This window comes from Bufo gargarizans, chromosome 1 (assembly GCF_014858855.1).
Source record: "Bufo gargarizans isolate SCDJY-AF-19 chromosome 1, ASM1485885v1, whole genome shotgun sequence".
Taxonomy (NCBI): Eukaryota; Metazoa; Chordata; class Amphibia; order Anura; family Bufonidae; genus Bufo; species Bufo gargarizans.
The window spans coordinates 666401362-666426714 of NC_058080.1; the positions used below are offsets into that span (position 1 = coordinate 666401362).

At 44.5% G+C, this 25353-nt stretch overlaps 1 protein-coding gene across 2 annotated transcripts in view; it reads left to right on the forward strand.

The window, feature by feature from the left end:
- Positions 1-4895: 4895 nt before the first annotated feature.
- Positions 4896-25353, forward strand: part of IQGAP2 (IQ motif containing GTPase activating protein 2) — a 340563-nt gene continuing 320105 nt past the window's right edge. For both annotated transcript variants that reach the window (XM_044276088.1, XM_044276089.1), the window contains exon 1: positions 4896-5124. In XM_044276088.1, coding sequence (XP_044132023.1) covers positions 5079-5124 — 46 coding nt within the window. In that variant the 5' untranslated portion in view covers positions 4896-5078. The remainder of the gene's footprint in view (positions 5125-25353) is intronic.

The following is a 25353-nucleotide window of genomic DNA, read 5'->3' on the forward strand; positions in this document are numbered from 1 at the left end:
GGCCGAACGCCTGGGTCCACAATCTGTGTCTGCGTGTCACACCACTGCATCCTCTTCCCCTGTGTTATGTGCTGGCCATTCCCCCGGTCCAAGACACAGGTCCGGATGCCTCCTGCCCTGCACCTGGACCTTCGAAAGCACCATCAGCGACCACATCCACTTCCGTGTCCCAGCGCAGTGTACAAATGTCCTTACTTCAGGCATTTGAACGTAAGTGCAAATACCCAGCCACCCACCCACAGGCCATAGCACTAAATGCACAGCTTTCCAAATTACTGGCCCTGGAAATGTTGCCACTTAGGACACTGAGGCCTTCCGCAGCCTGATGTCTGAGGCTGTCCCGAGTTAAGCAGTCGCCAGCCGCCACTATTTTTCAAGGTGTGCCGTGCCCGCCTTACACCAACATGTGTCCCATAACATCACACGTGCCCTGACCAACGCAGTTACTGGGAAGGTCCACTTAACAACGGACACATGGACAAGTGCATTTGGCCAAAAATGCTACATTTCCCTGACGGCACACTGGGTGAATGTTGTGGACGCCTGGGATGTCACAGGTGCTACCGACGCTAAGGATTGCGGGCCCTATATCGATCAGGGTTTCCACCAGCACCTACCTTAGTGGCTCCAACCCCAACTTTTCCTCCTCCGCCTCCTCCTCCATTTCCACCTCCGAATTATCCGTGTGCAGCACCAGTCAGTCATCAGTCGGTAGCTGGAAGCAGTGTAGCATTGCAGTGGGGAATCGGGAACAGGCCGTGCTGAAGCTGATATGCTTAGGGGACAAACAGCACAACGCCGCAGAGCTATGGCAGGGGATAAGAGACCAGACTAAGCTGTGGCTCTCGCCACTCAACCTACAACCAGGCATGGTTGTGTCTGATAATGGCCGTAACAGACACATCCCATGCCTTGCCCACATGTTCAACCTTATGGTTCAGCGGTTTCTCAAAACCTACCCCAATTTTCCTGAGCTACTGGTGAAGGTGCGCCGCGTATGTGCACATTTCCGCAAGTCATCGACAGCCGGTCTGTCAATGCTGCAGCAGCGCTTGAAATTGCCAGCTCAACGGCTGTAGTGCGACGTGAGCACGCTTTGGAACTCGATATTCCACATGTTGGCCAGGTTTTGTGAGCAGCAGAGGGCAGTAGTGGAATACCAGCTGCAACATGGGCGTCGCCTTTCCAGTCAGCTTTAGCTATTCACAAGCAAGGAGTGGGCATGGATGTCTGACCTCTGTGAGGTTTTAAGAAACTTTGAGGAATCAACACAGATGGCGAGGGTATACCCATGGAAGTTTAATTCCATCTGTTCAGCGTGGGTGGGTAGAAGAGGAGGAAGAGGATGAGGAGATTGAGAGTGACCCTCCTGATGACGACAGCGAAGTCTTGCCTGTTGGTACTCTGGCACACATGGCTGACTTCATGTTAGGCTGCCTTTCCAGCGACCCACGTGTTATACGCATTTTAGACAACACGGTTACTGGTTGTTCACTGTTCTCGACCCCCGCTACAAAGAGAACTTCTAATCTCTCATTCATATGGTGGAGAGGATGAGCAAAACGGTGCAATACCAGAAGATCCTTGTTGAAATTTTTTTTTAAAAAATTTCCATCTGACAACGCTGGTGGCAGAGTCTGTAGTTCCTTGGCCAACAGAGGAGGGGAGACAAGGGGAACACACAGCAGTTCCAACAGAGACAGGGCGACACTCTCCAAAGCCTGGGACAGTTTCATGACACCCCGCCAGCAACCTCAACCTGATGCGTGGCCTAGTGTCACAAGGAGAGAAACATTTTGGAAGATTGTGAAGGAGTACATAGCAGACCGTGTCAGCCTCCTCAATGATCCCTCAGTGCCTTACAACTACTGGGTGTCCAAGCTGGAAACGTGGCATGAACTGGTGCTATACGCCTTGGAGGTGCTGGCCTGCCCTGCCGCCAGCATTTTGTCTGAGCGGGTATTTAGTGCTGCTGGTGGCATTATAACAGATAAGCGTATCCACCTGTCAACTGAAAATGCTGACAGGTTGACTCTTATAAAAATGAACAAGGTCTAGATTGACCATGACTTCTCGACTCCACCAGAGGAAAGCTGATGAATATAAAGGCACTTTAAATGTGTTGTTCATAATGTACTTAAAGGGACACTGACAGCCCCAATTAGCATATTTAGGTATATATACGTGAGTACAGGTCTTATAAAGTCTATTAAAATGATCTAAGTATCCCCCCTGTCCACCTTATAAGTACCAAAATATAAAGTTATATAACCTGCTTGTCCGGTCACCAATCTACCCAAGGGGCGGCGTTTCATCACAAAATGCGCCCAGCCAGCCGCTCCTAACTGCCGTTCTGAAGCCCCGCCCAGCTCATCAATATTCACTTAGCTGGGCGGCGGCTACAACTCTCCCGACTCAAGTGCCCGGCGCATGCGCATAAAGCAGAGGCTGCAGCACTTGAGTCGGGAGAGTTGTAGCCGCCGCCCAGCTAAGTGAATATTGATGAGCTGGGCGGGGCTTCAGAACGGCAGTTAGGAGCGGCTGGCTGGGCGCATTTTGTGATGAAACGCCGCCCCTTGGGCAGATTGGTGACCGGACAAGCAGGTTATATAACTTTATATTTTGGTACTTATAAGGTGGACAGGGGGGATACTTAGATCATTTTAATAGACTTTATAAGACCTGTACTCTGATATATATACCTAAATATGCTTATTGGGCCTGTCAGTGTCCCTTTAATACACTGTATTCCCATGCACCCCTTCTACCACAGACAAGGGTATATGGTTGAATCTTCCTTTTCTCATCCTCCTTCTCCTCTTCCATCATGTCAAAACATACTTATTCGTCGCATATAATGCCCTCGCATATAATGTTTTAAAGGGTCAGCTCACCTGCAGGCCCTCACCTACAACCTTTTTTAGAGAGTCAGCTCACCAGCAGGCCCGCACTTAAAATATTTTACAGGGTCAGCTCACCAGCAGGCCTTCACCTACAATCTTTTATAGGGTCAGATCACCAGCACGCCCGCACCTAAAATCTTTTAAAGGGTCAGCTTACCTGCAGGCCCGCAACTAATTATACCTAATAGGTAATTTACGTGCATGCTGCCTTGCTTGGTTGTGGTAGCCGTAGCTGTTTCTCAGGCTCCCTCTCCGGAATCGAACCATGATTCCCCTGTTACCCATGGTCTACATGGTTTGGGCTGAAAATAACATTGAAAGTTGATAGGGCAGACATCCGAATGGATCATCGCCGTCACAGGGACGTGCGATCGGCCCCAGGTTATCTAGAGTCACCAAAGCGGCAGCAGGCCCTCGCCCATAATCTTTTAGATGGTCAGATCAGCAGGCCCTTGCTCCAAATGTTTTTGAGGGTCAGCAGCAGACCATCAATCATAATTTTTCAAGGCTGTGTATGATGCCCTTCTTTATGTGTAACAAAGGGTGTATCTGGTTCCTTGTAATTTTTAGCAGCCCTTTCACTTAGTGCATAGGCTTTATGACTGTAGGAGTCCCACTACCTAAACAATTGTACCACAATGTGAATGAGGCCCTCCTTTATGTGATATACAGGTTGTATCGGAGTGCCTCTTCCTTATAATTTTTGGCAGCACTTGCACTTTATATACACAAGTAAATATACAGGAAAGAATGTTTGCTAACAATTTTTCCTCTAAAATCGATTTTATCTTCGGTTTGGTTCGTATTATTGTCAGTCTGTAAAAGTGGCGTACTACTCAGAGAACATCGTTCCCATCAGCGACCTGGGAGTCCAAGATGCATCCAGACATCCTCCCCATGCTGGTCCCGAACCATTTTGGTGGTGTTTCCACCATTTTCTGACCTTTTCCTATGAACCCTGGCACCCTCCCCTCTTCAGAGCAGGGGGTACCTGGTTTAATGCTCGGGTTCTCCCATTGACTTCTATTATACTACGGTGCTCAGTAGAGCATCCGAGCATCCCAATGTGTTCGGCCAGAGCACCCGAGCACTTTGGCGCTCGATCAACACTAAAGGTTAGGTCAAAACACCAGAAAAAATGCTAAGAGCATCAAACACGTTTGAAAAGAAGCAAGAAAGGCAGAAAAGCTACATAATTCCAAACACCGCCCAGTACCAAAAAAAGACCTTGTGTTTCCTGCATTTCATATTTCCCATAGACCTTCAGCTAACATCTGCAGCATCATTTTGTAGCAAAAAACACTAGTGCAAAAAAACTCCACAAAAATGGGGAAACGCCACTAAAAATCTATGTGTGAACCAGAGCATCTGCCTGAGCATACCATATAGTGAACTCCCTGGGGACAGATTTATTATACTGTAATTATTAATTGCATTGAAATAACGGAGATCAATCAGCACGAATGCCGTATTTACACCACCGCAGTGAGCAGAATTTATTTCCACAATGATAGCTAATTGTTTTTCTGGCCCGGGCATGCTATCCTCATTAAACCTCTGCATGCCCGAAATGTTCCTGTTTTGTCATAGATTAACTGCATTTTTTTAATTGAGGAAACCCAAGAAAGGACATCATGTACTACTCGCAATCGCATGGGTTTCCATAGAAACATGCGGGCACATATACACAGTATTCACACAGTGTAAAAATATATACTATATAGTCCATAAAAATATATACAATGTATAAATATTCAGGTAAAAATGGGGAAAAAACCATTCATTTACATTTATCACTGAAAATTTCAGTGGTAAATAATAGTTTATCACTGATTCTGACTTTTTCTGTGATGAGAAAAATCTAGTAGGTGGCGCTGATAGGTTACTGCTGCTCTCCGCACAATGCTCTGAGCACAAGAGAAAGTCTATAGAAAACAGAGAGAGGAGGAGGAGGAGGAGGAGGAAGGCAGGAGCAGCAGCAGCAGCAGCACAGGGGAGAAGGAGGAGGAGAGACCTCACACTGTTACACAGCCTGAAAGCAACAGGCAGGACAAAAAAAGGGACCTGAGTGCAGGATCCTGGGACCCCTGGACCCCTGTGACCCACTTATCTTCACTGGATTGAAGCATCTTCTGCAAGGGGGAAGAAGTGAAAGGTGTAGCAGCTGCTAACAGGATGCACCATGAGGAGATCTCACCCATGCTTAGACCTAGATATGGCTGTAAGTGCATGCAATGCTTCTAACCTTCTCACCTGCAGCAGAGGGCAGGACTTGGGGGGCACATGTCCTGCGCACAGCACCCACACACTGAGTTTCACCTCCATGCATGTGCTGTGCCTCACCTGTTGCTTTACAGTCACATTCAGCCTCATTGTTCTCCCCTGATCTTTTCAGTGGAGCAGCAAGTTTTTTTGGAGGGTTGTGTAGAGCTGGAGCAGCTCTTTGCAGCCATGTGTGAAGCTGTTGATTGAGATCAGTTCCTTGCTTCTGTTTTATTTTATCCAGGTGGTTACACTGTTACATCGTGTCAAATTGTTGTTTATTATACAAAAAAGTTGGCTTGTTTGTTTTACTTTTCTGGCTGGGGGCTGGAAGCTCAATTCCCATCACCTGAACCACTGCTGGAATGTCATTTGGTTTCATGCCTTGTTTATGTAGTAAGCCTTGTGGAGGTCAGAAGTTTGTATAACTTTGTAATCCTTGCTTCTTTTTTTGTGTGTGTTTTTGCTTTTTTTTGTAATACCTGAGATCGATCCGTTTCTCTGGATGACATCCGGAGAGACGGATCTGTTCTTGCAATGCATTTGTAAGACTGATCTGCATCCGGATCCGTCTACAAATGCTGTCCATTTGCATGCAGATTGCCTGATCCGGTGACAGAACTGCTTGCCGGATCACTCTGCCGCAAGTGTGAAAGTAGCCTTACATCTTTACACGGATGAGCAGGTTACGCTTTATGTCAAGAGTTTAGGTATTGTTTGACAGCAAGACTCTACTGGTCTACAGCTCCATAGTTGTCCTAAAATCTGGATTTTTAGCAGAAACCTGGGATCTGTCATGCTAAAAACGGTCTTTAAAAAAGTTGCATGGCCCCGTTTTGTGTCTTTTTGAATGCCCCCGTGCCTAGTTTTGGGCACATGCAGCGGTTTTACACTGCTTTGTGGAGTGGTGGGGGCAGGGCCATCAGCCGCTGCAAATTCACCAACATTTACACCAGTTTCCTGGTGCAAGTGACAATTAAGGAAAGTAAGGAATGCTTAGTTTGACAGAAGAGGACAGCTCAAGGACATACTTTGCTCCTGCATTTGCATTGAATGGGCTTCTTCTAGAGATGCCTTCCTTATCCTGTCCTGATCACTTGTAAGAATGTTATCAGTTGTCTGCCTTTGAGATTGGAGAACCTCAGTCATGCTGATTAAGTGCTATCACATCAGAGTCCATTGAGTTTCCTTGAGGGTGACGCGGGTTTTCATTGTACTTTGACCAGAAATGTTCCCTCCCCTGATTCTGTATAGGTAGACATTTGCTGGGCTGCTCCCTATGGAACTATATCTAGATAGGGCACAACGTTTCTATCATTCCCTACAGCTATTTAGCCTTGTCTATAAAATATCATGTTTGAGGCTTGGAATATCTAGAATTATCAAATTGAAACGTGTTTGAGCTGTTCCCGTACCTGTCATTCTGTGTTGGAGACATTCATATCATATGATGTTAAGGCATGTTGCTAGGATATGATATAACCTTTGGTGGAAGTCCAAACTCTGGATCCCCCATAGATCATGCCCATTTTTGCCCTTCTATCTGCAAAGTGGTGCTCCTGATGCACACTGTACAGCATAGTTCTGCTCCAGTGTGTATTATGCAGTAGGCAGTCAGCAGTTCTAATGCAGTGGGCGGTCAGCAGTTCTGCTCCAGTGTGTATTATGCAGTAAGCGGTCAGCAGTTCTTCTTTGCAGGATATTGTTTTGAAGCAGCCGTGGCACATACTATTTGTTCTGTGGAAAGTTGGGATCCAGAGGAGTGAATTGTCACTGATAAATAGGGATTGCATATGTCTGAGGAATATGTCACCACTTGTAAGAGTGGGGAAAAAAAACAATTTAAAACACTTCCAGCACTGTACATGGCACAGGCTGGCCGGCAGGTCTAGCCCGCCATTTCTGTCAGTGGTTTTGAGTATACAGAAGTGACATATCACGTTGATCATTTCACTGCATTACGTGTGACTGACAAAAGGTAAACTGCTTGTAAGATGTTGAAAGATAAAAAATAAAAAAAAAGTGTAGTTATAGGGGTTGTCCCAAAAGTGCATCGCCCTACTATAAAGTAGGTTCTCCACTGCTGAAAACCTTGGTGAACAGCTCATGTTGTCTCAATAGAAGATGGAGGCGGCTTCACTACTGTAGTGATAATCCATTTTCAGATATCACGTTAGGGTGTTGTCAGTTAATATAGGGCTGGTCCTGGTTGGCGGTCTTCATCATTAACATTGAGCGGTAAAGATACAGCCAGGCCTTACCAAGGAGATACCTGTTGGTTGTCCGCATACACAGGTATGCTTGTACGCATGTGTTCTGAATGAGAAGAGGGGAGTAGGTTGCTTCCAGATAACTCTGGTGGCTTAAAGGGGTTGTCTCAATTCACCAGATGGCATTTATCATGTAGAGAAAGTTAATACAAGGCACTTACTAATGTATTGTGATTGTCCATATTGCTTCCTTTACATCACATTATACACTGCTTGTCTCCAGGGTTTATGACCACCCTGCAATCCAGCAGCGGTGGCCATGCTTCCACACTATATAGGAAAAATCACCGACCTGTCTGGTGGCTGAGACCACGCGAGAACACGTAGGCACGCATGTGCAGCAACTCCTGTCCCGGCCACCTCGTATTTACACACCACAGTAGTCGTAACCTCTGGACACAAGCATTGTACCCGCACGCAGTGCACATGTGTATGGAGAAAGTCCGCACCTAAACCACATAAAAAAAACGCGCATAAATTGGTTGGCAGTGCAGTGGTTAGTGATGACCGACTCTCTGTGCCCCCACTGATCAGCCATTTGAAGCGAAGGCGGCGCTCGTTGTCTCGCTTGTAGAGGCCCCGCAGAGTCATTACAGCCACTTGTCCCTCTCACGTCTGTTACAGAGAGAGAGGGGGATAAGCAGCTTTCAGACACCCCTGCAGGTAGAAATCCAAAATGACACTCCTCATTTACCCCCACAGCAGGGAGTAGTGGGGCTGACATTGTATGGAGTATCCCCTCATATATATACTTTCCATTTGGAGCCTGACTTTTCTTTCTTTTCAGGAAAGTACAGTTCCTGCCCAAAAATATATATTTCTGGAAGTGTATGGGAGCCATGGTGCTGTTTTCCCTGCTGTTGTCCATCATTTTTTTCACTTTTCTGAATTATGTTGGAATTTTTGACCAAAAGTCAGAGTAATCTGAGGTTTATATTGATTGGATATTAAAAATGAAACCTGGCTGGTGGTGCTCACTGTATGTCTAGCAGTCTTTACCTTGCTATGACTGCTTTCACATACACGCTGTTGCTGTCCGATTTTGAGATCTGACATGGGATCTCAAAACCACAATAAAACGCATCTGTTTGAATAATACAACTACAGCCGTTCAGAACAGATCCGGTTGTATAATATCGAAAATGAACATGCCGAACCCAGCACTAAAACCATTGTAAGTCAATGGGCGCCGGATCCAGTTTTTTGTGTTAAAAAAAAATCCAGATCCGACACCATTGACTTACGTGTTTTTTTTGTTTGTTTTTTTGTGCCGGATCCAGCCCGTTCAGCTTGGGAATGCAACATCCCGAAATGGAATGCGTTCTGGTGCACTCCGTTCCGTTTTATCCCCTCTGCCGGATCTCAAAACTGGAAAGTAAAATGCAGGAGTGAAAGTAGTCTGAAGTCTTGTTTTTCAAGTTCGGCGTACAAGGTTCGGTTTATCTAAGAATTCCGTTATGGATTCCGCTACCACAGACCATATAACGTATGGTTTGATAGCGGAATCCATAACGGATTTCTTAGATAACCCCGAACCTTGTACGCCGAACTTGAAACACAAAGTTGGCTTAACACTAGCTGCAATCAGCTACTGAGGGTGTATGGGCATCTTATAGCAGCTGATCGGGGGTCCATTTTAAAGACAACGCTCCCTGAGACTTGTACAAAGTGGCAAATGTTCAGCCGCATTTCTGAAATCACTTGATGCATTTTCCAGCCTCGTCGGTCACATTTTCAGTGCGCCGCATTCATTTGCCATTTTATCCTACTTTTATCTCAAATTGCAGGGGCTACGGAACGGACATACTGACGTGGACAGCACATGGTGTGCTGTCCGCATTTTTTGCGGACCCGTTAATTCAACGGGTCCGCATCCTACCCGCAAAAACACGGAACGGACACAGAAACAAAACACGTTGTGTGCATGAGGCCTTGTGTTGTGATATTCCTTTCTTATTCCTGTGAGAAGTTCTGAATGAACTGCATTGAAGGTTCATTGAACTGGGTGTTACCAGCTCATAACTTCTAACGGGAATAATTATTACAAGGTGGATTCGAGTAGTTACTAAAGCAGACCTGTCAGGAGAGGGGACGGGTCCTCTATCAATGTTTCACTCCTTCACCCCCCTGTGTGTACTGAAGCAGACTGATATTTACCAGAGGCTGCGCCTGGGAAACCGCATGCATCCGGTGGAGGATTCGTACAGCGCTCACCTGCTTCAGCCAGCAGCGTCTGCGTGTGATTCATACACTTGTACTATGGTCTGGTGAATTATTTATCCACTGGTAAGGCGGCTGCCATTACTACAGTTCCCGCCTGCTCACAGAAGATTGTCAGGAAGTGGTTTGGGTGTCACTAACTGACTGATCTGCTGTGACCGAAGTGTCATACCGAAAATCAGAAAGCAGGTTATCTTCAAAAAACATCAGAAAGAAAATACTTGAACATTTAGGAGCCTTTAAAGAGAGGAGCCGTCAGCAGCATTTCTTAGAAATATGAATTGTGCTCTTCCTCAGTTACTCTTCTCCGAAATGCCTGACTACATGTTTAAGGACTCATGCACACGGACATGTGCCGGCCGCACAGCAAATTGCGGTCCGCGTTGCACGGGCACCGACCGCCACATACGGATCGACGCCCCCCTCGATTCACTTGAATGAGGTCCCCGATCCGCATCCGACAGACCGCTCCGCAAGAAAGTAGTGCATGTACTACTTTTTTGCGGTGCGCAGGCATGGACAGAAACCTATTTTCAATGGGGTTTTTTTATAAAAGAATTTTTTATCCTGACGTGCATTTTTTAATAAAAGAAAAATTTTATCCTGACGTGCATACATTTATAATTTTTTTTCTACAAATATGAGTAATAGCAGTAGCTATCGCTTGTCACCATGCAGTGGGGGGTGATTGCTACGTGTAAATGCAGCTCTTCACCTCCGCTGGTGACCAGGCAATTTTAGGGGAGGAGCAGATCTTTTCTGATCATTTTTTCTGCTCAGTTGGCTCATCTTACTTGCGCATTAAGTACGGGAAAACTCCTTTAAATGATTTCATAATAATCCTACATTTGGACCTCGGTCTTACTTGGGGCCAAAACTTTTTATGTACACTTTTTTTTATTTTTTTTTATTATTATTATTATTATTATTATTATTAATCTTTGCATATAAAATTCATAATAATCCATTTTTAATTTATAATATCCCCACAAAAGTACCGTACCCAACCACATTTCCACCTCTAAAGAAAAAATAGGAAAGGAAACATAGAATGAAATATTATCCTCTTCCAACTTATTGGTACATTTCTCTAATCGGGATATTTCAGCAGTCAGGTAGTTCTTATAGATATTTTTTTATAACAGTTGCATGCTATATATTTTAGATAGTCTTCCCTTTTTGCCCAAAGATTTAGGCCTCATGCACACAACCATATTTTTGGTCGGCATCCAATACACATTTTCTGCGGATCACACGCAAGCCCATTCATTTCTATGGGGCGGCAAAAATGTGGTCAGCATAGGATATCATCCGTGTTCTGTCTGCATCCGTGTAGCCGTTCTGAAAATTATAGAACATGTCTTATTCTTGTTTCTTTTGCAGATCCACTGTTTGCAGACGCCATGATATATAGGATTGTGTGCATGTAGCCTTAAAGGGGTTGTCCGGTTTTACTATTGATGATGACGACACCCGGGACCCACTGCCGATCAGCTGTATGAGGAGACGGCGCACACAGTGTGCATGTGCCGTCTCCCTTCTCTTTTCCTGTCCGCTGCTGCTGTCTATGGTCTTTGCCATAGACAGAGCAGAACTGGACAGGAGGAGAGAAGGTAGATGGGGCGCGCAGTGCGCATGTGCTGTCTCCTCATACAGCTGATCAGCAGGGGTGTCGGATCCCCACCGATCTGATATTGAAGACCTATACTGAGGATAGACTTTCCATTGAGTCCCCTGGATAGATCATCAGTATCTGATCGGTAGGGGTCCGACACCCCATGCTCATTAACTGTTTTGTTGTCCTGGCGTACCTGTGAGCCCTACGGCCTTCTCCTAGCTTATTAAACACAGCGCTGTATATTGTATAGCGCTGTGCTTGGTATCGCGCTCAGCCATATTCACTTCCATAGTGCTGAGCTGCTCCTAGGCCACGTGACCGATGAACATGTCGTCACTGGCCTACGGAAAGGCAGAGAAGGCCGCTGCACTACTACGAACTCCAGTGCCTTTTTAAACAGCTGATTGGCAGGGGTTTTGGACCCCACCGATCAGATACTGGCGACCTATCCAGTGGATAGGCCATCAGTTAAAGTCTCAGAAAACCCTTTTAAAACTTTTTCAGGGATCCACATAGGACTATTTATTAATATATATAAAACCTTGGGCAATAGTACCATTTGTATTAACACAACCTTCGCTACCACACCTAAATTCTTTTTTTTTTCCATGCTGCGACCTTAGCTCTCACCTACTGCAACATAGGGTAGATATTTAACTTGGTGAAGTCATGGGTGTTTAAAGAAACCTGGATCCCTTACACTGGGTTCACACCTGAGCGTTCCGAAAGGAGCTCTCTGTAGGCGCGATTGTACCGGCGTTTACAATCGCGCATACAGAGACAAGCGAACGCTCATTGTCGCACGTTCCCGAATGTCTATGTACGGGAACGCGCGACAAAACGCCCCAAAGAAGCTCATGTACTTTTTTGAGCGTAGGGCGTTTTACAGCGCGATCGTACGTGCTGTAAAACGCCCAGGTGTGAACCATTCCCATAGGGAATCATTGGTTTCTCCTTGTTGAGCGTTTTACAGCGGGTAGGAACGCGCTGTAAAACGCTCAGGTGTGACCCGAGCCTAAATGTGCAACTTCACTATTGACTCATATTCTTTACAGAATCATTTTAGCTGAAAATGTTCTTCAGACGTAAGGGAATTATTCTCCTTTACACATTGATGACCATGCCTCCTATAAATGGGTCCAGGACTCCTGGCCGAGGCTGATAACCCATAGCTGGTTTGTGTTCACCTCTCCTCTCATCAATATGCATAGAGCACTTGATCTGCCATGACAGATAATGAGGTAAACATGCCTGAAGAATATTTACACCGTCTTCTCTGTAATTCTGTTGGGACTTGTGAAAAACAGAAAAGCTTAATAACTGTAAGGAGTATATAAACAGCAGATGTCAATGTCTAGATTAAAGCAACATTTCTCTTCTTTATGGGCAGGCTTTTATGGTGAATTTGTGAATCCCTTTAGTGTTCGGAGACTGTTTTATGCTTATGATTTGTGCTAATATCTCGGGCATATTCCACAAGCATCCAGTTTAATGTGAACTTTGTAATAATCGGACTGAGCCATATTTTCTTTCTAAAGTCTGACCTTTCACTTTTTTCATTAATCTCTTCTTATTTTCTGAAATACTGAGCTTCCAAATTGAAAAAAGCATTTTTTTTTTTTGTTTTTTTTAAATTAGAAATTGGATAATAAAATTCTAGACGGGGCATCTTAACTAAACCTGGGCTTGTGTACTAGGACGGCCTAATAAGTATGCAGTCAGTGCATTGGCACAGGGCACATCACTTGCCGTTACTGGCATGGCTGCCACTAGCCCTCATTGTCTGGACATTTGATGACTCACTTGGTGCATGAACCTATGAAAAGGCAGTTGAACAGGGCACTTATGACCAGCCCTGCTTGTAAAGTATATTGGAAATTGTACATAAAGCATACCTGACAACTATCCTGGGGCATCCAGAAGTTGGCATATCTCTTGGGTGCCACAGAAACCTCCAGACATCTTTCAGAGAGCATCCTTAACTGTGCCCTATAATACTACACCCTGATGCCAAAATGAACTTTGAGGGAGCCGTTCATCTTTCTCTCCCCTGGCATCATATTTCAGGGGAGAGTCAGGAGCTCATGATACACATTAAACTGTCGACCAAACCTGCCAATCTCAGTGGGTTTGGCCAACATTACACTAAGGTGTATAGGGGCCTTTACACAGGGCATGCTTTCAGTCACTGATAACATCTCCCCCATGTATAACTGAAGTCAGAAAAAACAGATATACAGTTAGGTCCATATATATTTGGACACACATTTTTTTTAACTTGTTTACTAAAACATATTCAAGTTATAGTTAGTTATATAATGTGCATAAAGTCTAGACTTTTACCTTTCATTTGAGGGTATCCACATTAAAATTGGATGAAGGGTTTAGGAGTTTCAGCTCCTTTACATGTGGCACCCTGTGGGACTAAAAGTAATTGGACAATTGACTTAAAGGCTCTTTCATGGGCAGGTGTTGGCAATTCCTTCATTATTTCATTATCAATTAAGCACATAAAAGGCCTGGAGTTGATTTGAGGTGTGTTGCTTGCATTTTGAAGATTTTGCTGAAAGGTAAACATGCGGTCAAAGGAGCTCTCCATGCAGGTGAAACAAGCTATCCTTCATCTGCGAAAACAGAAAAAAAACATCCAAGAAATTGCTACACTATTAGAGTGGCAAAATCTACAGTTTGGTATATTTTGAGAACTAAATAAAACACTGGTGACCTCAACAATGCAAAAAGACCTGGACGCCCACGGAAGACAACAGTGGTGGATGATCTCAGAATAATTTACCATGGTGAAGAGAAGCCCCTTCACAACAGCCAACCAAGTGAACAACACTCTCCAGGATATAGGCGTATCACTATCCGAATCTACCATAAAGAGAATACTGCATAATAGTAAATACAGAGGGTTCACTGCACGGTGCAAGCGACTCATAAGACTCAAGAATAAGAAGGCTAGATTGGACGTTGCTAGAAAAAAAAAAAAAAGAAATCTTAAAAAAAACCAGCACACTTCTGGAAGAACATTCTTTGGATAGATGAAACCAAGATCAACCTCTACCAGAATGATGTAAAGAAAAAAGTAAGGCAAAGGCATGGTACAGCTCATGATCCAAAGCATACCACTTCATCTGTAAACGGCAGAGGCAGTGTGATGGCTTGGGCATGCATGGCAGCCAGTGGCACTGGGTCCCTAATGTTTATTGATGATGTGACCCAGGACAGAAGCAGCCGGATGAATTCTGGGGTTTTCAGAGACATACTGTGTGCTCAAATGCAGCCACACTAAGGCTATGTCTACACGACGACATTTGTCGCGCGACTTTTTTTGCATTAATGTCGCGCAATTTTTTTTATAATGGCAGTCTATGGTGTCGCACTGCAACATGCTGCGACTGCGATGCAACAGTCGCAGAAAATCCATTCGACTGTTGCGTCGCAGCATGTTGCATGTTGCAGTGCGACACCACCATAGACTGCCATTATAAAAATTGTTGCGCGACACTGGTGCAACAAAATGTTGCGCTACAAATGTTGCAGTGTAGTTGGGCCCTATCTGTCGTGCGACTTATTTTCGCGCGACAAATGTCGTAGTGTAGACCTAGCCTTATTGGTCGGCATTTCATAATACAGATGGACAATGACCCAAAACGTAAAACCAAAGCAACTCAGGGGTTTATTAAAGCAAAGAAGTGGAATATTCTTGAATGGCCAAGTCAGTCACCTGATCTGAACCCATAGAGCATCCATTTCACTTGTTAAAGACTAAACTTCAGACCGAAAGGCCACAAACAAACAGCAACTGAAAACCGCTGCAGTAAAGGCCTGGCCGAGCATTAAAAAGGAGGAAACACAGCGTCTGGTGATGTCCATGAGTTCACGACATCAGGCAGTCATTGCCAACAAAGAGTTTTCAACCAAATATTAAAAAATAACATTTACAATTATTTAATTTGTCCAATTACTTTTGAGCCCCTGAAATAAAGGGGTTGAATTTAAAAAATGCTTTAGTTCCTCACATTTTTATGCAATCATTTTGTTCAACCGACTGAATTAAAGCTAAAAGTCTGAATTCAACTGCATCTGAATTGTTTTGTTCAAAATCCATTGTGGTAATGTACAGAACAAAAATTTTAGAATTGTTGTCTGTGTCCAAATATATATATGGACCTAAATGTAAATTCATAAATTACAGGTTTTACTGAATCTTTTCCCACAAAACTATATATCAATCTGCTCAGCTCCTCCTGCTCTATAACATGCTGACTGCACTGCATTTTGGGGCAACTTGCAACGTTTGATACATCCATTTAATGCAAATAATGGCAATGTAGACTCAAGCAAAACTGACTTTAAATATTCCCCTCGTGATAAATTCCCCCATAGTGATTACTGTTTCCATAGTAATAATAATGACTATGTGTGAATGGTGACATATTGGATCCATCAGTTTCATGATATAAATGGTGATCAGAAGGGAATTCCCATAAATGCAAATAGAAGAGATGATCTTGTACAGGCGAAACATAAAAAAATCTGAAGGATATGTCAACCAGTGAGCCCAGAGCTTGTAATAAACGTCTATGTGCAGAAGACCTATGACCTGCTTCTAGTTTCTGCACGAGTTGTGGCTTTTTCCTATGAAATTATTGGGTGTGACCGTACGTGATAATGTTGATTGCTAATCTGGTAAGCATTCATTTGAACTAGCTATCAAGGTAAATTGAGGATCAGCATACACACACAGACTGGTTTTCGCTTTGGGGTAGAATGTGCATGGGATGAATTGCTTTGAGAAGCTCAATGAGTTCCGGTCATGAGGAGGCTTGTTTGGTCTGGGGAATGTGGTCATCTTATGGAGTGTGTTTCATAGAATGAACCGACTTGTTTGAAGGAGCCCAAAAGATCACATAGAATAGTGTGAGGTATTGGGCAACAGAAATGTATCAGGTCATGCTGTCCCTTGTGAGGTGGTGTAATGGCATTAATTAGGGGCTTGAGGGATCTTGGCACAAAGTAGGTCATTTATTAAGACTCACTCTCCAGTTTTTGAGGTTAAAAAAAAAGTTGCATGGCCTCATTTTGTGACTTTCTAAATGCCTGATGCATGCTTTGTTTTTATGTTGCTCTCAACACTGGGGATAGGGGGGCTGTATTGGAGGTTTGGTGGGGGTATGACCATCAGCCCAGGAAAATTCACCGACATGTGAACCAAGAAACTGGTGTAAATGATTGAAATCTACTCCAGTCAGACTTCAGTCAACTGGTGAAAGATAAAGCCTAATTTATGCCTCATTAAATCAAGCGCATCTACCAGCAGCGCTGGGAATATCAAAGTCCAGCATAAAACTGCCATTCCTTGATAAATCACCCCCAAGGTCTCCTGACATAGACATTTCTTTAGATTTCCAGTACACCTGATATTTACTTTCCCCAAATCCATTAGTTTAGTGCTCCCATTAAAGGGGTATTCCCATCACAGACAATGGGGGCATATCGCTAGAATGCTGTGGTATTTCTGCAGCACGCCAGACCTGCAGGGTATTGCGAAGTGAGGTCACGGTTATGGGCAATCGAGGGTTACTCACTGTTTGTAGGAGAACCCTGGGCAGGCGCGTGGCAGTGAAGGAGAGGCTGACACAAAGTTCCTCTGGGGCACACTCTGTATGTAGGGACCAGGCCTGATGGTGGATGAGGTGCCCTGGATGTTGCGGGTGTTTTGAGTGCCTGGGGCAAGGTCCCTTTAAGGATTGTGACGCCAGTGCCTGTAACGGTGGCACACCGATTTCCAGTCGTAATAAGTGAGGTACCCAGATGGTATGGTGAACCAAACTTTGCTTTACTTGGAACAGTCCAACTTTGTACAGTAAGATGGCAATACAGTCCCTTACATCAAGTGCTTCTCAAGCAGGCTTAATTCAATACTGGCAGGTATAATCTTGGCAAGATACTCGGAAGGCAATAATAATATATACTCAGACCAGGTTGTACCTTCTCCTCAGAAATAGTGTACTCTGTTCCTAGAACTCCTGTCTGGTTTCTATCCCAAGGCCTGGACACCCAAATGCTGGCTTTTATCCTTGGCAAATAATCTTCCTCCCGTATTTATCCTTGCTCTATATTTGTAATCCTTCTGCCCTTCAGCTTACTTGCGTCTAGCTGGAACTCAGGCACTGCTTGGCTTGTGGGTACTGCAGGTTTCTCCCAGGAGGCACATCTCTTCTACTGGGGTTGATTCTTCTGAGCTAACTGGACTCAGGATACTGTAGGCAGGCTATGATTCTTCACTAGCCTCCTGGTGGCAACTAGAAGCCTGGACTGTCTAGCTGCATGTCAGGAGGAGGCCCTCAGCATATCTCTGGCTGGTGCCTTCTCACTTCTGTCTCCACAGACTCCTGACTACAGACTAACCCCTCCCTGTCTGGGCCTGAACATTTATATTAGGGGCTTTCCATCTCCCTCTAGTGTCTAGGATGCTACACTACACCCCAATAGGCCTGCTGTACATGTCACAGGGGAACAATACATATCAAAACACATAGAAAATACATAAAAATGCATAGTTCAAATATAATGCCACTGTCCCTTAGGAGTAAGAGTAACACGTGACCCAATTGACCCTTGTGTAGTGCCCACTCCTACCTAGTGGGACACTACATTTCCTCTGTCCAAAACGCTGTTCAGTGACTGAACTGAAGACATCCTGATGCATTGTGAACAGATTTCTCTCCATTCAGAATGCATGGGGATAAAACTGATCAGTTCTTTTCCGGTATTGAGCCCCTATAACAGAACTCAGTGCTGGAAAAGAAAACCGCTAGTGTGAAAGTAGCCTAACACGGTACCAGACTTTTTCCTTTTTCTTTTTACCAAGTCCATTGGCATTATTACTGGTTTACTAAATTGTGCATGCTCCATTATGTATTAAGCTGAAAAGCAGAACATCTCCATCCACCGTGCTGAGGGTACATTTCCCCAGAACTAAGCTTTTTTCCAGATAATCTTCCTGTTCTTAAATGGCCCACAGGGATGGAAAGGACCGTATATCAAGTGTAGAGCACTCCAGCTTCTCAACTGGGAAGGAAAACAATTTGCCAGATTAGTTGTTCTGGATTCCTCGCCGTTCTCCACCGAGACATCTGTCTTCATTATTCACTAAGAACAACATGGTAAATGAAGAGATTCAGTAACATCCTCAAAAATTTGTAAAAATATGAAGCTGTATGAAAAAAGTGGTTAATGGAGAAGAACAGCTTACAGTCATACTTGAACTATGCTACAATATAGCCTAAACATTAGTGCAGTACTGTTAGGCCTCATGCACACGACCGTTGTGTGCATCCGTGGCCGTTGTGCCTGTTAGAATATACTGTCGGATCTGAGTTTTCACAAAGTGAAAACTCAGCTCTGAAAAAGCTTTTATGCAGACGGATCTTCAGAACCGTCTGTATGAAAGTAACCTACGGCCACGGATCACGGACGCGGACGCCAATCTTGTGTGCATCCTATTTTTTTGACGGACAACGGTTCACGGACCCATTCAAGTCAATGGGTCCGTGAAAAAACACGGATGCACACAAGATTGGCATCCGCGTCTGTAATCCGTGGCCGTAGGTTACTTTCATACAGACGGTTCTGAAGATCCGTCTGCATAAAAGCTTTTTCAGAGCTGAGTTTTCACTTTGTGAAAACTCAGATCGGACAGTATATTCTAACACAGAGGGGTTCCCATAGTGATGGGGACGCTTCTAGTTAGAATATACTACGAACGGTGTACATAACTGCTGCCTGGCAGCACCCGATCTCTTACAGGGGGCTGTGATCCGTACAATTAACCCCTCAGGTGCCGCATCTGAAGGGGTTAATTGTGCGTATCATAGCCCCCTGTAAGAGATCCGGGGCTGCCAGGCAGCAGGGAGCAGACCCCCTTCCTCCCCAGTTTCAATTTCATTGGTGGCCAGTGCGGCCCCCCCTCCCTCCCTCTATTGTATTTATATCGCTGGTGGCCAGTGCGGTCCCCCCGCCCCCCCCTCCCTCTACTGTATTTAACTCATTGGTGGCACAGTGTGCAGCCCCCCCTCCCTCCCTCTATTGTATTTAACTCATTGGTGGCACAGACATCGTAGCAGCCAGCAGGTAAGTATGATGCTTCTAATATTGCTAAGTAACCATGGCAACCAGGACTGCAGTAGCGGAGTCCCAGCGATTTTAAACTGGGTCTCCAATCGAAACTCTCCGCTGCCACCAATGATCGGGGGTGGGGGGGGGGGAGCCGCACACTGTGCCACCAATGAGTTGAATACAATAGAGGGAGGGGGGGGCCACACACTGTGCCACCAATGAGTTAAATACAATAGAGGGAGGGGGGGCCGCACACTGTGCCACCAATGAGTTAAATACAATAGAGGGAGGGAGGGGGGGCCGCACACTGTGCCACTAATGATAATAAAATAGAGGGAGGGGGGCCGCACTGCCCACCAATGATATTCAAACTGGGGAGGCAGCCCCTGATCTCTTACAGGGGGATATGATACGCACAATTAACCCCTTCAGGTGCGGCACCTGAGGGGTTAATTGTACGGATCACAGCCCCCTGTAAGAGATCGAGTGCTGCCAGGCAGCAGGGGGTAGTCATGTACACAGTTCTTAGTATATTCTAACTTGAAGCGTCCCCATCACTATGGGAACGCCTCTGTGTTAGAATATACTGTCTGATCTGAGTTTTCACGATGTAACTTAAATCTGATGGTATATTCCAGGGGTGCACAACCTGCGGCCCGGGGGCCACATGCGGCCCTCAATACCATTCTGTGCGGCCCCCAACCATCTGGTAACAGACATGTATGTCTATGTCTTTTGGCTGCTCACATGTATCTTTCATGTATTTTCCCATTAGATGGGAGTCCTGGAAGTGTAACTAGACATTTATGATACATACTGTATGTTCAATATGCCATAAAAATAGTATTTCAGTTGGTAATACCCCTTTAAGTTTTATTTTCGGCCCTTGGAATTGGTTCAGGCTCACAACGTGGCCCCCAACCAGAAAAGGTTGTGTACCCCTGGTATATTCTAACATAGAGGCGTTCCCATGGTGATGGGGACGCTTCAAGTTAAAATATACCATCGGATTGGAGAAAACTCCGATCCGATGGTATAAAAGAACTCCAGACTTTACATTGAAAGTCAATGGGGACGGATCCGTTTGCAATTGCACCATATTGTGTCAACGTCAAACGGATCCGTCCCCATTGACTTGCATTGTAATTCAGGACGGATCCGTTTGGCTCCGCACGGCCAGGCGGACACCAAAACGACTTTTTTTTTTTCATGTCCGTAGATCCTCCAAAAATCAAGGAAGTGAAAAAAATACTGTCGTGTGAATGAGGCCTTACTTGAACAAAACAATGTGGTTTTTTTTCCAAATCTCGGAGAACCCCTTTTAAGTGTCTGATTTTCACCACCTAAAATATGAAATACCTAAAACAAGTATGCTTGTGCGCCTACGCCTTGGAGCTCTATGGTCAAGTGTCTGGTGACATACAGTGTTTGTATGTGTGGCCCTAACATTGTTATAATATATATAAATATATATTAAATATGAAAACTTGTAAAGCCTTGATTGATCTGGACCCAGACTTGGACAAACCCTTTCATTCCCACAGGGTGGATTTCTGGCAGAAATTTCTGCAACTGAAAATCAGTTCCATCTGAATTGGGCTGTTTCTGCAACAAGTGCATGGATTTCTGCAAGTCCCATTCAGATCAATGATACAGTTGCAGACATGTCTTCAACATATCTGCCACATGTGAATATACCCCTTTAAACAACATTTGCGCAATACTTGCTCGTCTAATGTGCAAAAATGGCTGCCCCCACCGCAGCTGTTTAAGTAAATTCTGAAATGAGGTCAATAATTGGCTGCAGCGTTCCCATACGTGTACAGCACGCAGGCTCAAACTGGCCCACAGGGGAACAGGTGAATCCCGGTGGGCCCCTAATCTCCCTCCCCCTGCAATAGTGGCACATAGCACAATACACTGACTGCACTGTGTATAGAAAGGTAGCGTAAAGCATCTGACTAGGTGATCCTATAAATAAAACTGATTATTTGTAGATTTAACAAAGTACCTCGTTTATTATTATTATCATTATTATTAATGCATCAGGTGGCTTTCAAGTACAGAGGAAGGACATCCAGCATCATCTTTCCCCAGGGACTTTCCTTCTCCAAGTCACTGCAGGGGCCCCCCATAATAAATCATCTTGCTGTTGCTGTGTGAGTGGATAGTTTTGGACAGTGGCCCCCAGAATTAAATTGATTGGTGGGCCCTAGGCACCCTAGTCCGATACTGACAGCACGTCACCACTGCAAAGACCAATAGGGACTATGAATGCAGCGGTGGGAGTTTAAGCCACAGTTTTTTTTTTGTTTTTGTTTTTTTTAATCAACTTTCCTGCTTTTAGATGCCTAAGCACCTTCCATAACTGTCAGCAAACCGCTATGTCTCCTGGCTCCCCCCATACGCATACATTCTCTGTCCGGCTGAGCATGAGGAAACATGAGAAGGCCTCTAAGGGGCTCCTCTGGTGGCAGCAAATTTCCGAGGAGAAGAAAAGGATTGTGTGTTGTAATTGGTCACACCCAGTTGTATGTCGGGGAGAGAGAGGGGAGCTCCCCATACACGGTAGATTGATGGCTGGTTCTTCCAAAAACCGGGGGTTCAGCTGAAAATGCTCAAAATTTGTTTTTAAACTTCCAAGACGGCCCCTTTCAGATCTCAAGAAAATGTTCTGAATGGGTTAATGACGTGCGTAGTTTACCTGTTTCTGCTGTGTGTTTTTTCCTGGCCTCTAGTATCTTGGCAGGCCAATGTGCTTATCTGCACAAGTCCTTTGAACATTGTTAATGGTTAACTACAGACAAGGACTAGAAATGACAGTGGTGGAGTCCTACGTGGTGCACAGAGCCACACATGAAGTTCCCTCTACAGACTGTATTGTTTTCAGATCCTCATGTTAAGTTCCCCTCCCTCTCATCCTCGCCTTGGGATCTCGGCAATAATGCACAATACACTTTGTGACAGGAAACGTAAATGCTGTGGGAGAAGATTTCACTTTAAAGCGTATCTTAGCGCTTCCTGCTCTGCACGTGACCCTATCGTATATTTTTAAGTTCAGAGCGGCCGTAGCTTCCTACATGACACAGAATATAACCTGGAAATAGACTTGTTTATCCATCAGGAGGTTCCTTGGTTTTGTATCTATACAATACGTACCATATGTGATGAGACTTTGTAATGTGGCCTCCACACTGATTTGATTAGACAGATCTTGGGGATCGTGACTGCCAGTGATGATTTACCTGTGCCCATCATGAGGCATAGATACATACAGTGTCGGACTGGCCCAACCCGAGTACCAGAGGATCCTCCGGTGGGCCCGAGTTGCTGATACTATAGTGCACCCAAATGTCCAGGAGAAGAAAAAAAATTGGGGCTGGTTTTGGAGCCAGTCACTTGCGATTAGGGTTTATTTCTTTTTTTTTTTTTAAAACTACTTAAACCTATTAGACTTTATTGATAATATGGGGTTTAGGGTCCCAAGAATATTTTTTTATGGTGAGCCCAAGAAACCCCAGTCCAACCCTGGATATGTAGACCAACCATATGATACTCTGGGCCAAAGGGTGCCCTGTGTAGTCATTTCTAAGGACACCTGCTCCCACCGTAGTGTACAGTTTAATAGTGTACAAATAAGCATATTATATAGTGTTTAATTATAAGAGTTTGGTTCAACCAAGTGTCTGCTTTTAATATGGAGAGAGCTGCTGCCAGACTACTGTAGCATATTTCAGTGAGAGTTCAAAAAAATTGGAGGTGGAAGTTCAGTGATGGCGGTGAGAGCCAGTAAGCTCACCGTACACCTTAGATTGTTGGGCAGCCTGGCTGAAATAAACGGCTTTGGCCATGAATGGGGACCTTTATGGTGCTGGCCCTAAATAAGCAGATGTGACAATTCGATCAATGCTTGTTTAAAGGGCCTTCACAACAACTGATACAAAATGAAAGGAGGGACAAGTGATCATTAGTACTATTGTTTAACCCCGTTTAGTTTGCATACTGACTGTAGCACATCCCCTTTTACACAGGGAGATGTTCTGCCGATCAGCAAGAATTTTTATGCTGCCATGAAACATCTGATCAGTCAACAAACACTGGGCAATGATCGGGAACGATCATCTGCCCGTGTAAAAGGGCTCTAAGTAGCAGTGCCACATAATGCATATGAGTATAAAAAACCAAACAGGGCTCAAATAATGCCAACATACAGTGATGAAAAACGGTTCCATACATAATAGAGCAATACAATGTCTACATAAAACTACTATACAATTATATTAAGATTAATGATGGTCACAGGCCACAAGTGCCAGGCCTTCAATTTTACCCCAAATGGCCTGTTAGTCATCTTTTCGTATGCAGGCTAGCTCCTTCTGATCAAAATAGAGAGCCACACATGACGACAAGATTTTAAGAAGAAGGATGAGAAGATTCATAATAAGTGGTTATTTGTAGGTAGTAGTGCCGGCGTAGTTATTGGCAAAAGGTTTGTGACGTAAACTTATTCCAAGAATAGTTGCCTCCTACCGATACAGACGTATGACCCTCAAATATCCTGTATAGCTTTGTCTGGCGCTAGACTGGTAATAAAAGGTAATACAGATATTTCAACACTACTTTGTGTATTTGTGACTTGAAAGCTGAATTTTCCTGGTAGAAACGTGCCACTGATGGCACATGCATCTATGCTAGCGTCTGTGGGTTAGTTTGGCCCTAGGCTTTCATGTCTTAAAAGTTTGTAGTAAAAGTTTTTGTTTTCTTAGCAAACTTTGTCTCCTTTTCTGTCTGTTCTGGTGGCCAGTGACTATTAAAAACTTCAATAGACCTTGCTGTGAACCAACCCTTCAGTCTGAGGGTCCAGAATGGCTGTAATTCACCCAGTGTTGGGAGAATCAGATTTTGTTACCCAATCATGTGATTGCTCACCTTCCTCTCTCGATGTGGTCTCCATACTAATGCTTTACAGCTGGGCATCGCATACACAGTCGATAGCTGTTGGTGGAATGCTCATTCGGCCGACAGTTATCTCTCCCAACTCCCTAACAGCTCCTCCATACGCTTGTGGCTCGGCTAAATGTGTGTGTGTTTAATGGTGAGAGATGAAAAGCCACTGCTAGACACTTCTAGAGGTGGCTTATCTCCAAAAGAGCAAAAGGATTGGCCAAAAATATTAATTTCGCCTGAACTTTCTCTCTCCAGACATCATCTGTTGAGGGAACATCAGGAGCTCCAAAAGAGGGAGTTATTTAAAAAAAAGTAGAGGACTGCAAATAGGAGACCTACTTTACCTTTTTACTCACTGTTCCTTGCTAGTGATGAGACACATTAAGATAGTCCTGCGTCCAGAATTTCAAAAGTAGTAGTCTGGAGACTTCTGCACTTTTGCTTGTTAACATCGGCTGCCATCCATTTACCCATAGCTGTATATGTCACACTTTGATATTACAAATGCTATCTTGCAGACCTCCCAAGTGTCGATCTTTAGGAGGGACAGTCCCTTCTTTTGTCCCTCTTTGCTCCTTAAATGTCCCTCCTTTTTCATTTTGGGTATAGACTTGCATTATTATACTGACCAAAAACATAAACTCAACACTTTTGGTTTTGCTCCCATTTTGCATGAGCTAAAATAAAAAATCTGAAACTTTTTCTACATACACAAAAGACCCATTACTCTCAAATATTGTTGGCAAACCTGTCTAAATCTGTGTTAGTGAGAACTTCTCCTTTGCCGAGATAATCCATTCCACCTCACAGGTGTGGCATATCAAGGCGCTGATTAGACAGCATGAATATTGCACAGGTGTCCCTTAGACTACCCACAATAAAAGTCCACTCTGAAATGTGCACAGTTTTTCCTTACTGGGGGGGGGTCAGTCAGTACCTGGTGTGGCCACCATTTGCCTCACGCAGTGCAACACATCTCTGTTGCATAGAGTTGATCAGGGTGTTG